At 43.1% G+C, this 17,766-nt stretch overlaps 1 protein-coding gene across 2 annotated transcripts in view; it reads left to right on the plus strand.

The window, feature by feature from the left end:
• Window positions 1-5,508, plus strand: part of LOC136568456 (fatty acyl-CoA reductase 1-like) — a 136,049-nt gene extending 130,541 nt beyond the window's left edge. For both annotated transcript variants that reach the window (XM_066568454.1, XM_066568455.1), the window contains exon 12: window positions 938-5,508. In XM_066568454.1, coding sequence (XP_066424551.1) covers window positions 938-1,100 — 163 coding nt within the window. In that variant the 3' untranslated portion in view covers window positions 1,101-5,508. The remainder of the gene's footprint in view (window positions 1-937) is intronic.
• Window positions 5,509-17,766: the final 12,258 nt, after the last annotated feature.

The raw sequence follows: 17,766 nt of genomic DNA on the forward strand, positions 1-17,766 counted from the left end.
TATTATTATTATTATTATATTTAAAATTGAGATGAATAACTTATTTCGTATCACAGCAGTTTGTCAGTATTTACAAACATAGAATAAGGGGATAGTTGGCCATAGCGGGGAATCCTAAACAAGTTCATTATTCATGGATCATTTTGAGGAAATTAAAAGGACCTCAGGAATGGACTACTGACTGCCTTAGACTGTGGACTGTGATGCAGTGTGATAAAGTGATAAAGTTTACCTTAAAAGGGCTCTTAGAAAAATGAACCAAGTTTTGAGGTCTTTAGGTGTCTTTTTTCCCTTGGTCAAGCACTGGGAAAATGAGAATTAGAGAACTGCAGAAACTTTTGCTTGACAGAAAGAAGACAGGATCATTACAATCTGAAAAATTCAGTAATACCACTGAAATTGATGCTGTAAACTAACCCACTCCCCCCGAAAAATAAAATATCCCAGTGCTGCAGTATTGCAACAGTGAAGACCATTTATGATCATTGTATAATTTCACAACACTAAAGATGGGGTTTCACCCAAATAAGAGAACCTTGCTTGTCAACTCCTGTGAGTTTCTCTAGGCTGCCCCAATTACTGCAAAGTGAGAGATAACAAATATATGAAACCAAAGTAGAAAGTATTGGACACAGACTGTCCTAAAGAAAAACCTCTCCATATGACTTCGCTCTGGTTTGAAATGAGAGAAGAACAAGAGTGAATTCCAGTACAGCTATTCCACCTACACCATGAACTATTCACTGTGCTCCAGCTTCAGCACAGTCCTTGGCAAGACCAAGGACTCCAGCACAGCGTCTCCACTAAAACAGGAATAGCAAAAAGCCCAAGGGCCACTTGTAAATAGGATTTATTCCTGCATAACCTGTAGGAAATGCAGGGGGCTGGTGAGCTTCTTGTTGTTTGTGTGTTTCTTGATAAGATGCCTCTTTCCCAGGCTGAGGAACATCCGATACGCATTCAACACCACCCTCCTCGTGATCATCTGGCGCATCTTCATCGCAAGGTCGCAGATGGCTCGAAACATCTGGTACTTTGTGGTGAGCCTCTGCTACAAGTTCCTGTCCTACTTCAGGGCATCCAGCACCCTCAGGCACTGAAGCCATCCATCAGCAGCCAGCCTCTTCCAGAAGGACCTCCATCTCCTCTAATCAGCAACTGTGGGCATCGAGGTCTGAAAGCAGCAGAAAAATCCACTCCCTCCAACAGCAGCTGGCACTTATTGTACACTGTTACATGCTTACCTTTTTAATTTTAACTAATGCTTTAATATATGGTCTTTCTTCCATAGGACCAGGCCAATTTTTAAAGCCATAACTGAAGCTTTAGGAACAGGTCAAGCTGGGACCCCCCCATCTAAAGTCTGATATGCAAGAGTAAGGATTAACCAAAGTCATTGTCCTCCCATGTACTACTCCTTAGGCTATCTTAATCCCATCTTCTTCCTCAAAAGAGGCAAATTTAGACCTTGGAAGACAAGGATGCCACCAGAGAAGACCCAGCTGAGGAAATGAACCTGTAAGAGATCTTCCTAAAGCAGCTATTTGTTCATTTTCATTCAGTGAAATGGTACCTTACTTAAAAAAACAAGATTACACCTTCTCACTTTTTCAAGACTTAGGAGGGGGAAACATCAGTCACATGAGGCCAGTGAACACACAGAACAGTTTTCAGATCTTATATTGCTGCTGAGGACTGATGCTTTCAAGCCATACCTGAAGACACACATAAAATTCATGCACCTGTGTTAACTCTGCTCACTCACAAGCTGCTTTCTTACAAAGAGGTCTTCTTTTCTCCCTGTGGTTAAGGTTTCAGTCTATTAAAAAATTCCTGGTCTTGCATTTATCACATTTGCTTGGGACATTTTGGAGGTCTTGAAAAATGCTGTATTAACCCTGAGAATGAAGAGAAGACTTCATAAAAATCAGAAGAAGAATACAGAAACCTGTCATTATTTTTGAAGTATGGGTCTTTTTTTCCCCTCCAGGAAATCTCTCTCCCTGTAGCTCAAAACCAGCCTGATACTGGGCTTTCATTACAGCTAAATCACTTTGCAGTTGATCATTTCCAGTGGCAAAGAAAGTGTAAAGACACACATGAAGGAAACACCATTGGGCCTGTTCTGCTGCCGTTCCTGTCAGGAGGCATTAAAAAGTCTGAAATTTGTTTTTCTTGAGAATAGTTAAATGTTGGATTTAATGATCTTAAAGGTCTTTTCTGACCTAAGCAGCTCTGTGATTCTTTGACTTCTCTGTAAGAACAGTCATGCAACTGTGAAGGTAATGCACTTTGTCCTGCAGTTTAGAATTTTCAGAATTTGATTTTTCAGAGTTTTAGAATTCAATTGCAGTTTAGAAAGGAAGCCAAGGACCTTCCCAATGCTCATGGCTGTTGGAGATCCTTGTTTCTTATAGTGAATTGTAAATTCCTGTGGGGGCAGAGAGAGCCTTCTTGAAAGTAGTGGGTGCAACAACAGCAACAAATTTACTGCATTGTCAGATTTTCAGAGTCAAATCTTACACCAAAATATTATTTATTCAGATAACACTGAATAAGCACTTTTAAGATGATCAGTCTTCACTGCAGCACCCAGTTTCTCTAATCTGTGTCATGCCAGCTGTCTGAAAATAATGCTATACAAAAAACACAACAAAATAACACAGTTGCTCTTTTGTGAGCTGAGATGAGCAGAGAATTTACAAAGCTGGAATTCCTCAGAAATTATACTTGGTTTTGGTACTGAAGGTAGGAGCAAATTATGACAGTGCATTTATATCTGAGCACTTCAGGCTGGTTCAGAAATCTTTCTAGAGGTTCAAGGAATTAATCTTGCCCCCGTGCCCCAGAGGTCTGATTCCAGGCAATTACCAAAGGGTGCCTGCAGCAGAACTTGACCAGAAATGTGGTGTCCAGGATGGCAGGGCTCTGGCATTGCCTGCCACAGACCTCTGTGTTTGTCACACACTGCTTTTGATCTGTGCTTAAATAGGTCAAGCACCCAGTTTACAAAGATGCAAATTTCTGAAGCTCTTGCCTTGGAAATGTGCTTCCTGTAGTGAAACTGGTTGTTGGGGGTGTGTTTTCCAGCTTCAGGGCATGCTGTGCAAGGTGTCACCACCTGGGAAACCTGGAGCTGTGTCTTCGGGGGCTGGGGACCAACGTTCCCTGTCCAGCGCTGCCACAGCAATGTTTTGGGGAAGGTTGTGGCACTGTACTTTGCTACCCTAGTGGGGCTGAGACAGGTTGCTGCAGAGATTCCTCCAGGAAGAGTGCATTCCCTCAGTTACATCATCTGGTCATCAGGCAGCTTGCAGTCCTCATAGGAAAGGCTAAAACAAAAGCAAACCATAACTGTCGATCACTTTGAAACAAACTTCCACTCAAACATCAGGAGATAATTTCAACATTTATCCTGAAAGTCTTTTTAAGTGCCTGCCTTATGGACAAAGAGAAGCAACACTGAAGGGGATCATAAACCTTGGGTTGTGCACATGATAGACAAAAGCTTGGGTCTCAGAAAAGTCAAAGGTGCAGAGCTGCTACAACAACGTCAGCTCTCCTGAGAGTAAAGTGCCCCACCTTTTCTTCCCCTTCCCTACTCATGCCAGGAATTCCTCACAATATGCCTGTAGGCATTCACAGTTGTGTGCACTGGCTGTATTGTCCCCACAAGTCTGAGGTTTATTTTTTGCTCCCCTGAGAATATCCAGACCTGGTTGTCTGAACACACAAAAAGGTGCTGCATTCAGAACAGTGGTGGTGTGACATTTTAAGGCTCTTCAGCATTTTGCTGAAGGAAACAGCTGCAGAAAAGCTACTCAGCCCCAGAAAAACAGCAGGAGTTGTTTGGATTGGAAAAACAGAGCTGTTGCAGATGGTGTCTGCTCTTCTGGAGACCTTTCATAGCCCACACAGCAGTGCCAGCAGCTGGCTCCAGAGCTCTGGCCTTTCCTGGAGCAGATCAAGCTGTTTGTTTGTTTTAACACACATGTAACATGAAGGGGAACTTGAATCTTTAATCCATTTTTTTGTGGCCTGAGATGTTTCCAGCTGATTGTCTGACGCACAGACATATTTCAGAAAGCCTCAGTGCAGGGGATGATGTGCGGCAGTGACCCTTGAGTGCCAGTTGTAACTGTCATCATGGGGAGCTGGGCATAAGAACTTGTTTTCACCTCAAACAGTGGCTGATGTTCAATGGTTTACTTTGTGCTCCTCAGTGGATTTGTTTGTGCTCTGAAGAAACCCAAGCCGTGGGGAAGATATCTGAAAGAAAACACTGAATATCATTTCACCATCAGCAACAGGCAGAAGCTTGCAGTTAACAAGTATCTTTTTTTAAATTAAATGGTGATAACAAAACAAACAAACCACAACAAATCCCAACACTTAATCTGTGTTTTAACTGCCTTTTGAACAACAACCAAAGCTGTTTATCATCAGAATGTCCTTTACTAAAAAAATTAAATTTCATACCCCTCCACCCTCCTCTGTTCTATGTTAAGAAACAATTTTTCCACAGTAGGGAGGGAGAGGTAACAGACCCTCTGGTAAATTACAGGTTGTTGGCCCATTACCCACCTCCTGCAGAAATGTATTCTTTTACATTTTCTAAGGAAACATGAGTACATCTGCCTGTGCGTACAGCTGCATCTTCCAGCACCAGACAACATGGTAAAAGCAGTGGAGCTCATCCAGAAGTGCGAGGCTGTGCTTTTTTGGAGTGCCCTGTTCCACTTCAGTTTACCACAAAGCGATTAAAATATACCCTCGTTTCCAGTGTAAAGGGAACCTAACCTGTAGCTGTTAATCAAGTCATTATCATGAATAAACAACTGTGAAAAGAGGGAGGGGGGCATCCTTTTGTTTGTAAATAAGCTACAGCTTCATGGTTGAAAGCATGCTGTTGTTCTTCCAGCATTGACTACCGCTGAAAGCAAGGATGAACATTCAGTAAAACTTTAGTACAATTGGACCCCTTATTCTAGCAGAGAGCAAATAACATTCCCCAGAAGGTAAGTGGTGAACACCCCATTACATTATGCTAAATATTGGTATGAAGGTGGTACAGAGTTACTTAAGGAGAATTAAAATCCAGAAAATTAAGCGTATTTGGGGAATAATTAAAGATGTACTATCCCACTTTTCTCTATTGCTTAAAAGCCAGCTATGAATTGTTTTTTCAGATGAGTATGAAGCCACTTAGAAAAGGTTTCTTGTCCTTACATGATCTTGGCTGACCCCAGTTTATAGTAAAATATGTACTCTCCCACCGTCCAGAGTTTCTACAGTTCTATCTGCTATTTCTATCCTCTTGTTAGCTACGGGACAACTTCCTGTTATAAATCTTAATTACAGAGTTTCTAATGTTAAGGTGTAACCTTTTGAGCTCTCAAATCAGATAAAATGGTCAAACCACAAATTGTGTGAACCTCAGCCGTAAAATTGTTAATATAATGTTTATGTTATTTGAAACATTTAATAAAACAAAATATTTTAAAGCTATGGTCATTTTGCGTTGCTTGGTTTGCTAGAGGAGGTGGTTACTTGCTGGCCATTGCAGTTGAGCAGAGGCTGCCTCTCCAGCACATCTGCCCACATCTGCAGCACAGCTGTGGGTGGAACGGCAGCCCCACCTACAGGAGGGAAACACACATTTTAAAGGCTGCAGTAGTGAGACTTTAACCCTGATAGAGAAGACTGAAAGGTCCTACTGTGATGAGTGTCCTATGGAAACTCGGAGGGACAGCAAAGAAAAACTGGGAGTAACCCAGCCAATTTCCCCAAACAACATCCCATTTTTACCTGAGTATATTACTGCAAATTTTTAGTTTAAGTATAGAGACCTCACCTCATAATGTTAGTTTTCTGTCAAGCAAGAGTAGATAATATCTAGTAATTATCTCACACTTCCTTGCAATATAGCAAACTTCAATGAGTGGAAAGACACAGCATTATCATGACCCTTTGCTTAATGAAAATTATTTCCAATCCTGAAATCCAGGGCATATATCAAAGATACCACTTTCATTTTGTTAGCAAATCTTTCCTTAAAATATAATTTTCCATTTTTTATATGTAAATGTGATCTTTATGGAGAAAAAAAAATCCATTAAGATGCATCAATGAATGAAAGCCATCAGCAGGAAAGTTCGAATTCTTTACAAGGAACAGATTTTAACGTCAACTTGCATTCTTCAGTATTTAAAGCCTTTCTTCTGACATTCTAAATTGCCCAGTATTATCAAGGCAAATAATAAATAAATGAGGAAAATTGCATTAATTTTCATATTTTAAGGGAAGCAGAAATGGGGGGGGGGGGGGGGGAAGAAAATTATGTAAAGTAGGATAAATCCTTAGCTGATATTACCACAGGTCACACAGAATAAGTACCAGGTCTCAAGGGAAGGCATCCCAGCCAATTTTCCCCATCTCCCTCAGTTAATGACAACTGGTGTTCATTAAGAACTGAGCCCACAGGTCCCAGTTCCTAACTCCCAGTATTATTTGGCTGTGAAATGTGCTGTGGATAAATTGGATTTCTGGACTCACACCCTACCTATGGAATGGATACCACAGCAGTGGAAGCTGAATTAACCCAGAACCCATCCAGAGCCAGGAGAGGGCCACACACTCATCTACTTCTCTTGCCACAGTTGCCTTGATGATACAAATTCCTGCAGCTGCCTGCACTGCAGTCTCAGGGGTGACTTGCTCCTTCCAGGGAAGCAGCAAGTAACACCCAGCCCCAAATGAAAAAGCCACAACAGAAGTGCGCAGCAAAAGAAATGCATCTTCTGTAAAAGAAGATTAGGCAAGATGGGATCAAGACAATAGCTCTGGAGCTGCCAATGTGATCCATATTTTCCCAGTCTTCCCTGAACAAGGTATGGAGAGAGCTTTGCAGAGGGCCTTCAAACAGGAATTCCCACCTCATCTTGTGCCCTGAGTTTGTATTTCTGATTCAGTTCTCACTGCAACCAACTGGGATTCACAACCCCTCCACAGAATACAAACCCTTGAGGACCACTGGCTTAATGAAACATAATTCATTGGATTAAACCTATAAAAACTGGCCAGAGAAATCAGGGCTGGTGAAAATGCCAGCAAAAATGTTTGTAGAAACAGGTTGTAAGTGTATTTGGATCAGTAAATGGGTAAGATCTGAGGCACACAAAGACTTATATTTTGCTACTGATAATACAGGTCCTCTGCCACTGACATTTGTCACCAAGTATTTGCTGTGCAAGACACTGAAGAGCCCCCAAAATTCAGGCCACTGGCCAGTGCCTCTGGCAGTTAGGTTTTTTGACCAGAAAGTAATAGAAGATTTATAGCATGGCAGAATCTTGCAGAGAGAGGCAGGTGAATTTAAATGTACCTTTCTCTTTGCCTCAGGCTTTTAGAAATTGAGGCATTGTGGAACTTGAGGAATTAATGAAAAATTTAAAGCTACAGACAGTAAAAAACACAACTGTAACTGCAGAGTAATAAATAAAACTGGCTGCTTGAAAGTGTGAACAGCATTAACGTAATGACTGTGTTTATGCAACACTGACTTTAAGGGAAAATTTTGTCCTTTCTTCACAATGCATGATTATTGATCATTTTAGCACATTTTGTTACTCCCCCCCCAGCTGAGGCTGATGTGACAGTTGGTCTGGGGAAAAAGAAATGTCAGCTGCCCATGGAAAGTTTGCTACCACTTAACACCTCTGGGAAAGCTTTATTGATAAATAAAAGGCTGCCAGGAAGGATATGCCAAAAAAAATAAACTAAGATTGAGTCAGCAAGTGCAAATTCAGCAGTGAGCAGACTAATGAGGTAAATTAGCTTGAAAAGGCAAGTGAGGCACAAGTTTGGTACTCTGCAGTCAAATCTGGGAGAGAGGATGTGGGTTTAGGCATCCGATAGATGACAGTCCCAGTGGTGGGATAAAAGCAACAGTTACATTATTTTATTCATTCTTTAATCTTTGGCATTAGGGTGAGATTAATATTTCCAGAAAAAAAATGAAATTGTTTTCCTAGTCTTCATTTTCATAATTACTGGCAATATAGAAGGTGAAAGCAAGCAAAGGAATTAGCTAGAATTATTACGCAGTAAATTCCAACTAGTGTCTATTAGTATTTCTTCTAATTAAGATACTGTTTAGCCTTAGAAAGCAAAAAATCAATCAATGAGCAATACAAAATGGTAAATATATTTTGGTATGTAAACCAAGAATTTATCTGCTGAGAAGGTTTTGTTTACAGTTTGCTCTAGTACAGCATTTGGCATTTTATTTGGAAGTGCTGTGTCCTGTGAGGAATATGGATTTGAAACATAGATAAGTTTAGCTTATTTCCTGGGAGGTCTTTTCCAACATCAGTGATCCTGTGATAACTGTGAAATACAAGGATTTTACCTTATCAGAAGTGAGACAAAATACTGAAAGAAAAGATCCCAGGCAACATCCACTACCCCAGGACACAAAAAGCAAGTAAAAATCTTGTTCCTCACTTCTCCTGAAGGGATGGTGAGAACTCGATACCCACCACAAAAGAAAGGACTGTATTTCCACAAATCGGGTGTCTGCAGACTCAGAGAACCAGCAGTAAGATCCTAATGCAGGAAAATCCCCTGGAGAACAGCTTGTGGGAAGATGGACACTTAAATGTCCTTTAAGGAACTGCTAAAGAAATGTATTGTCTCCAACTAGAGAAAGGGAAAAAAAGGTTAAGAGAGTAAATTTGACAAGCCACAAATTTCCCTACTGGTTGGAAATTATGAACAGGAATGGCACAGGAGGTGACAAGTAGGTCAGATTACATAAAACAATGTATTAAAATAAATAAATAAATCACAGCCAAACAACTTAGTAACTGGAACACAGAACGGTCCAAAAACATTCTATAAGATTATTGACTGGAAGACAACAGAAAAAAAAAACAACCAAAAAATCTGTGTCTTTGCTAGAAAGATTAGTAAAAGATTAGTATAATTTATGTAATAAACATAAGATCAGCATCAAAAGGGTAAGAACTCAGAGCAGACAGAGAAGAGGTTACAGAGTACTTAATTTAGATTTTTTACTGTCACCTATAGGCTAGAGCAAGCTGAGGTAGGCTGGCAGATATCCTGGAGAGCTCAGGAAAGATGGACAAAATTGCAGAAGACGAAATACAAGAGGACAAGAATGTGGGAATTATTTTTAGTGAGCCTGACTTCAGTAAAAGAACAATACTCAGCAGTCACACAGCAGTTAAAAAGGAAGAGAATAATAGTGTGGAATTCCAAAGGCAAATTATGTCACATCAAATTTTCTCTTACAATAGAGTGAGAGGTATTGTTAAAAGCAGAAGAGTTGGAGATGGCATACACTCTGTGCTTTAAGAGGTTTTTATCTCACATGATCATTGTCACAAATAAGTTGAGGCAAGAACACTGCAAAATTAATGGAAAACCTGACAGAAAATCACAATACTTGCTTGCAATTCAGTGTTAACCTAGGAAATTATATTATGTGTAACCCCAGATGAGAGGATTCAACAGATTCATTAAGGATCTGAATGCTGGGATAGAGAGTAGGCTCTTTAAAACCTTGATGTCAGGGTGGGAAGGCTGTGAACAGTGCAGGGGACAGGGCTAGTTAGAATATTAAATTGAAACCCAAGGCTCCTACTTAAGTTAGTGAAAATTATGTCTTTCAAATTAAAAATACTTGCATGGACATCTAACATGGACTTGTCTAATTTGAGATACAGTCTTGAAAGAAATTTATATGAATGATTATTATTAATTTCCCAAACTCAAGAATTTTAAATTATAAAATTATAAAATGTCATAGCTATGTGTTCTAACCTACTCATGCATTATAACAAGCTCTTTATTACTTGCACACTATTTTTGCATGAAGACCCACTGCTTTCTTTAGTGAACTTGAGGGACGAGTGAGAAAACTCTTCACCATCTTTTTTGCACCTTTATTACCTGGTGGTCTTACAAGCTGTCATGCCACACAGTTCAAGCTCTGCTGAGCCAAGAAAATAATTCATTTCTTAATTCATTTTTCTATGACACTCATCACTTCGGTGTCTATAGGCCAGATTCATTTAGATAGTGGGAATATTCTTTCACCACCTTCCAATATGTTGAAATCGGTGAATCCAGGCTTCCATTTTTCCTTGCAGGGAAGAACAGACCTTGCCAGAGTGTGATTTATTAGGATGCTGCATAAAGGTCTTTTCACAACCAACAGCATCTAATGCAACAAGCTCATTCACATCTATATCATGGACTCTGAAGGCCAGGGAAAATAATCCTGTTTATTGCAAAATACTGGCTGGTACTGTGGATGGAATACCTCTATCCTCCAAAGCACACAACTGCAGAAAGGGAAAAGCTCAACCTGCTCAATGAGCAGCACCTGAAACTGCCCTAAAACAAGGTCACATTGTTGAATCACAGAATATCCCGAGTTGGGAGGGACCCGCGAGGATCATGGAATCCGGCTCTTCCCAAACCAAAATTAATCCTGACAAATAAGGGGAAATGGTCTGAAAACCAGAAGTCAAACAAAAGAATCACCTTCGTTTAGAGCAGAACCAAGGAGTGGCTACTACTGAAAGCACATGGGACTTAAACCTGTGCCCTTTGCTGCAGGATATCACTGTCAAAGAGCTGCTCCATGGCCCTGGTGTGTGTGAGCAGAGAGCTCTGAAAGGAGCAGCCATGATCCCACAGGGCAGAAAAGGGCACAGCAAAGGACGGACGGCTTCTGAAACTGGGAAATATGGACTGTGAGTCCCTCCACAATCCTTTAAACAACTTTCTTAACAACTGTAGTGAGCCAAAAGGACACAGCTGGAACGCCAGCACTGGCCCAGAGGTCTTGTCTTAGGAGTTTCTTATCTCTAACAGTCCCTAGGATCTGTTAATAACCCAGATATTTAATGTTCCCTTAACAAATTTAGAGCACCTGTCCTATGAGAAAACATTGAGAGAATTGGGATTGTTCAGCCTGGAGGAGTGAACCTATGGAGTGATCTCATTGTGACGTTCCAGGACCTAAAGGGAGACTGCAGGAAAGATGTAGAGAGATTTTGGACAAGGACCTGGAGTGACAGGACAAGGGGGAATGGCTTCACACTTACAGAGAGCAGGTTTAGGTTGGATATTGGTAAGAAATTCTTCCCTGTAAGGGCAGTGAGGTCCTGGCACAGATTGCAACCACACAAAAGGGAGGGGAAGATTGAAGGGAGAACAGAAAAACAAAACCAAACTGGAACAATGAAATTACATGTCAAAAGAACTGTAAACCTCAACAGAACTTCTTCCCACCTGTCTTGGTTTGAAAAGACAGGTGTCAGCTAAGGAAGGCAGGAGCCTCTCTTGAAATGGAAAATGTAAACCCTCTCCCTCCAATATTTTTGAAATTAGGGGGCTTTTCAGGCAGAGATGAGAGTAGGAATTACAGTTCTTTATTAGGAAAATAAAAAATGCAAAATAACACTGACAGAGTCAGAATATGACCTGACACCCTGTTTGGTCAGGGTGCTAGTAGCAGTCTGATTAAATGGTGACTGCAGTCCTCCTAGAGTGACAGGTGGGGTTCTGTTGCAGCAGTGATCCTGTAGAAGAGTGTAGTTTTCCTCTGAAGGCCCAGTGGTAGTGGAGATGGGCCTGGTCTTCCTCTGGGAATCCAGGGCAAAAGAAAGCTGCTCCTCTGGGAATCCAGTGGGAAAATGCTGCCTGTGGTGTTTCAAGTCTCAGATTCTATCCAGGTAGGAATGCTTGGCTCCTCCCACTGGGTGAAGTATCTCACAGTGGGATGATGTGATTTTATCAGTCATGCAGTGAGACTGGATGGCCCATTAACAGATGATAACTGCCCCACCTGGAGAGCAACACAATACACACCCTTGATCACATCTTCTATTGCAACCTAAGACACCCCCATATTTAATAATCCCTCCTCATTTGCATGAGCCAATCACTACACCTTATTCCTAACACTACACAATCAGATTGTACAGAGAGGGTGTAGAGTCTCCCACACTGGGGGTGTTCCAGAACCATCCGGATGCAATCCTGTGTGTTCTGGGATGACACCACTTCAGCAGAGGGGTAGGACGATGACCATTCCGTGACTCACCTTGCCAAGCTGCACCCCTGCCAGCTCAGCCCTCTGGTGCCCAGCGGGGCCACGGAGCCCCGCGGACGCTCCGTGCGGGGGAACTCAGCAAGCCAACGTGGCCGGAGCGCCAGGTTGGAACCGCGCGGGGCAGCGGAGGAAGAGCTCCCGCCGCATTTCCAGGGGCTTGCGATGCCGAACGGCGAACCCGAGGAGCGCCCGGTGCTCCCGCGGGCTGAGGGGAGCGGCACTGACACCCCGGCCAGGTCTCAGCCCCGGGCAGGAGCGCTGGGCTGTGCCGGGAAGAGCCGGCGGCACCGGGGAGCAGCAGACCCGGGGCTTGGGAGAGGGCGGAGCGGCGCCGCGGGAGGGGACAAGCGCCCGCGAGCCGGGATTTAAAGCGTGGCAGGAAACAGGAGGTGAGGTGGATGAGAAGGTCCTGTAGCTTGAGGGTTGGTTGGTGCTTTCCAGGGAGACTGAGCTTGGAGAAAGGTGCTCCTTATCACGCTGGTTTCTGGATGAAGCTCACGGCTCACCCAGCTTCACGTCTTTGTGCAGGGTTGCCCTCGCTGTCCCGGGGGGCTCGGTGGCTTGGGCACGTTTGCAGCTCCTAGGCCGGGCAGTGCCAAAGTGTACAGCGCTGTACCAGCGTCTGCCCCTCCCCTTCTGCTCCAATCTGCTGGGAAAGGTTCTATGCTCCTTGTCCTCTCCTCTTCTAGATAGAGCCAGCGATGGAGTCCATATTTTCAATTTTCCAGAGCCCCGGGAGGAGTGATACTGCAGAATATCCAGGTGAGGTGTAAACTCTTGCTAGTTAAATCCTGCAGGGAAGCATGGTGCCAGCATTCCATCCCCGGGATGCCGTGCCAGGCCGAGGCAAGGCTGCAGTGGCATTCTGGGTTTCTTTTGGCTGTGGTTTTCCAGCATCTCTTCTAAAATAGGACTATAGAGCTCATTAGGAGTGATGGGCAGCCAGCACACTACCCTTTTCCAGAGTTTCTCACAGGTGAGGTGGATCTAAGGGAGTTGTGGAGCTGAATCCAAAGTGTGTAAGTGCCTAGCTCTGGGTGTGTGTGAGAATGGAGGGTTCTGTGGTTCCCCGTTACTGTCAGGGACCTGCAAGGCTCTTGGGGAACAATCAGCCTTGTGGTTGTAGCATCAGGAATGAGTGCTCCTGCCAGAGAGAACTTTCTTCATCCCTCTGGGAAAAAGCTCTTCTTGGGTGTAATTCCTTGATATAGGAGAGAGAACTCCCTCTCTCAGCAAGTTTGCTTATTTTATTACTGCTGTTAACATGTTGGTGGCCCTGTCCATGTAAACAGAGCATTTTGCCTCTTCAAGGACACGTTACATAAGAATTTTATTCCTTTGTATCATAGAAATTGCCCTGCAGAGTTTTATCTTGAATGTAGTAAGCCTGGTTTGGTTTTGTTAGTGGACTAAACAAACTTTTTTTGTGTTAAATGTGTGAGTACGGTTTTAATGCTATATTCAGAGATGCTAATTGCTAAAGCCTCTGCTTGAATTAATAATAAACACCTGAAGTTGCTTGCAAAAATCAACTTTGGCTAACTGTCTATTAGGTGATCCTTATAATTGTGTTAGGGCTGAACAACTGTACATCTAAGATCTACCGATCTGGATAAGATACCTAGAGCTTACTGTGGGGTGTATGATGGTGCATATACCCTTGTGAAATAAACAGGTTGCATTCTTTAGGAAAGAAAGGGACATGTTTGAATGTTTCTGGTGTGTTTCTTCAGAATGCAATTTATTTGGCTTGTCCTTGCAAAGAAAGTAAATGTTGTGTTAGATCTTGCTATGAAAAGAGATTGTAATAGTTATTGGGAATAACTCCCAATAGTAATTGAGAATTAGCTGTTTTTTTTTTTTTTAATCAATAAAGAGCCCTTTGACTTCTGATGCATAAATATACAGTATCTTTATAGTACTTAAAACTGTTGCTGTGATAGTGAAGAAAACCTGGCGTGCCAACCTACAAAAGACATAATTTAACTGTTTTCTGGTAAATATGAACTAGCACAAGTGAGAACCTAAATCTCCCTGTTGGCCTTGCCTATTGAAGGTTGCGTGGGCTCTTTTGTGCTGAAAGATCCCCACCCAAATGTCCAGCTTTGAAACAGTGTGTTAATGATAATTTAGCAGGCTGGAAAGCTTTTGAGCTAAGTCTGCGGGAACAAATAGCTAAAAGTAGATATTTGGGATGGGTGAGCTGCTTCAGCGTGTTCCTTTCCTTCCTTCGTCGTGGCAGTCTTTGTTTTGACATTCTCTGAAGGGGAGAAGTACAAGGAAATGGGGAGAGGAAGAGAAGAGGAACATTTCTTACCTTTCTCTTCTTCTCTTTGCCACTTTTCTCCATCTCCTTGTCTCAGTCTTTAGAATTTCCGTTCCTCTTTGGGAAAAGGGAATCTGGTGTAAGCTGAAGGTAGGCCTGAGAAATTGAGTTATTTTCCAAGAAGCAGCCTATCTGCCTCAGGGAAAGAGGAGTGTTAAGATGGGTCTCCTACTCCATCAGGGGACTGTGTTTTGAGAGACAATGAGGAGGAGAGAAGCTTCCCTGAAGACCTTAAGCAAGAGGAGCTGCCTCAGGTACGTGAAACCCAGAGCCCAGAGAGGGGGGCAGCCTGTGATGTTTCTCCTCATGAACAAAGAGACTCCAGAAAGCTCATCCTTGATGCTGATGGCAAGACACTGCGCTGTGAAGAGAAACCCTTCAAGTGTCCAGAATGTGGGAAGGGCTTCAAGGGGCACTGCAGGCTCCTGACCCACCTGCAAATCCACACAAGAGAAAAGGTGTTTGTGTGTGTAGAATGTGGGAAGAGCTTCAGCAGGAAGGCCAACCTGGTGATTCACCAGAGAGTCCATACAGGGGAGAGGCCTTACAAGTGCAAGGAATGTGAGAAAACCTTCAGCCGTGCCTCGAGTCTCCTTGCTCATCACAAAACCCATCTGAAAAAGAAAATCTTTTCCTGCACTATGTGCAGAAAGAACTTCAGTGGGAACACAGCTCTGCAGCAGCATCAAAGAGTCCACACAGATGAGAAGCCCTGTAGGCATTCAGAGCATGGAAATAGCTTCAGTGTGAGCTCAAACTTAATCAGATACCAACATCTGAGAGAGAGACCCAGTGAACGCACAGCAGGTAAATGAATTGTCTTTATTTCAAGTTACACAAAATTTCAGGGGATACAAAAATACTCTGCTCTCTGTTTCTTCCTAAACAGTTCTCCCTCTTTGTTCTGAATATGAGTGTTGGGGGTTTGTTGATTTGGTTTTGTTACTTTTTTTTTCCCATCTCTAATATTTATCTCTGCCATCTGAGGAAGTTACTTGAAAAAGCTGAAGTTGAAATTTAGGTGTTACCACAAAGATTGCTTGGCACCTTAGACTCCCCAAAGCTCTCAGATCCTACTAATAATAAAGATCTCACTAACTCCAGCTTCATAATGTTGCCTGATGTCTAGCCTTAGATCTTCAAAGATCTAAGCTCAGCCACCAAAATGCTAAGCTTAGGGAGATGTAAGGAATTTTGACTTGCAAAATTCCTTACATCTGTAAGCAGTGCCTTGGTCATCTCTAGCAGCCAAATTTTGTTATATATGGATATTGAATCCTAGTTTCTTGTTGTCTACAGTGGGAAGCCTCTGGAATATTCTTAGCACATCACAGGCTGACAGACAGTGGATTGTTTCAAGTAGGGAGTTTTCTGGATTTTGCAATATTTTGTGTTCTAGTAATGACCTGAAACTCAGGGATAAAAACTGGCATTGTGGGGTGTTTTTTCCTGTTGTTGTACCTTTATTTGTGAAGTCCCTTTATCCTTGGTCAAAAATATTTTAGGTTTTCATCTTGGGTCTTGCCTAGACACACACAGAATTGTCGTGGGTGTCGGCATGAGAAGCAGGTGTGTTGTGTGTGAGGTTTTTCTTCGGTTTTTGTGGTTGGTTTGTTTGGAGTTGTTTTACTTGGTTTTGTTTGTTTCTTCTGAAAAAAAAAAAAAAAAACCAACCCTGAGCCTTTCACCTTAACAATGGGAATAATGATAAACTTATGTCACGGTTTGATGCTGGTGCAATGCCAGTGCCCCCATGAAAATATATTCTCCCTGGTGTCTACTGTGAGATGTGACCAGGAATAGAGCAAAGCAGGCTCCAACTTAGGAATAAAGAAGAAAAAACTTTATTAACCTACAACTATATATAAAAAGAAACACACACAGAACTCGGAATTAAAACCTTCCAAAAACATTCCTCCTCCCCCCACAAAATTTCCAATACATCCACCCCTCAGATCATCAACTCTCAGTCCATCACAAACCTTTAGATAATCAATTCTCAGTTCATCAAGGAGAGAGGAGTCCCTCTTGTGCCATAGGCTTCCCCTGGAAACACAGTTGAAACCTCTTGTGTTTCCATGTCACATGTGGCGCCACCCAGAGATCATTTGCCACGGTGACATCTTCTATCCATGCCCAGTGCTTTCACCACTGCGCATGGACCAGAGCTGCTTCTAGGGTTCCCCTTTTAAGGATGCTTTGCCCAGTTCCAAAAAAAAAAAAGCACAGTCTCTCACTTTTGGGACACCAGTCCCCCTCAAATTCACCCCCTAGGGCCGAGGGGTCTCAAGAACAGAGATCTTCTTCTTCCCTGAAGATGGAGGGCGCCACCGCCCTCCTCACCTGTTGTCTCTGTTCACGCACTCCTTCACATAACATCACTGCACTCTCTTGGCTCCAAGCCATTGCCTCCCCCTAAATCCAGTCTCTGTGTCACAGGAAAAATAAGGACAGTCACAGGTTCTGTCCTTGGCTATACAAGAAAAGTCCAGCCAAAGGCCATTCCATCATCCCTCCCACCTAAGATTCTTCTCAACTTCTCTTGTGGCCCATTTCCTCTTACCTCATCTTTATCTCTCTTCTCATTCAACTCCAGGAGGATCCTCATTTGTAAGGTTTCCATCATCCAAGAAAAGAGTTAAAAATCTCAGGCCCTGTGGGGCACCTTCTTGCCGCACCCCCCCCCCCCCTTCTCCTCCTTGGCCGGCTGTGCTATCAAAGTTCAAAGTGGCACAAGCACCATATCTCCCTCTCCCTCTCCCTCTCTCTCTGTCTCTGTCTCTCTCTCTCTCTCTCTCTCCCCCACCCTGCGGGAGAGGGGGGGGGTGGCTGCCTGATGCCTCTCCAATGTTCCTCTACCCTTCCATCCTGCGGGGGGCCTTCGCCTCCCCTCTCTGCCCAAAGCCCGGCCTACCTCACCCGGCCGCATGGCCTCCTCTCCCCCACCCAGCCCGCAGCCGGGCAGGGGATCTCTGACCTCTTTCACCAAGAGAACCCAAGAGAGCTTCCCCCTGGGAGTTCTCTGCTTTTAACCCCCTGTGTTCTCAGAGGCGTATCCATGTCCTCAGTGGCCACACCAGGTCCCAATATTCAAATCTGAGCACCTATTGGTTTGACCACATCTCAAAAAAACTCACTTTCTTTTCGAACCAGGACAAGTTATAATCAGGTTTGTACTAGAATGGCAAAACTGAATTCTTAACATAGAGTTTGAGGCCTCTCAGTCCATAGATACAGAGGAGTGGCCTAAGAACCCTAAGCATGGAATCTTACACTCCTAAACCTTGGTTTT

This window comes from Molothrus aeneus, chromosome 32 (genome assembly GCF_037042795.1).
Source record: "Molothrus aeneus isolate 106 chromosome 32, BPBGC_Maene_1.0, whole genome shotgun sequence".
Classification (NCBI taxonomy): domain Eukaryota; kingdom Metazoa; phylum Chordata; class Aves; order Passeriformes; family Icteridae; genus Molothrus; species Molothrus aeneus.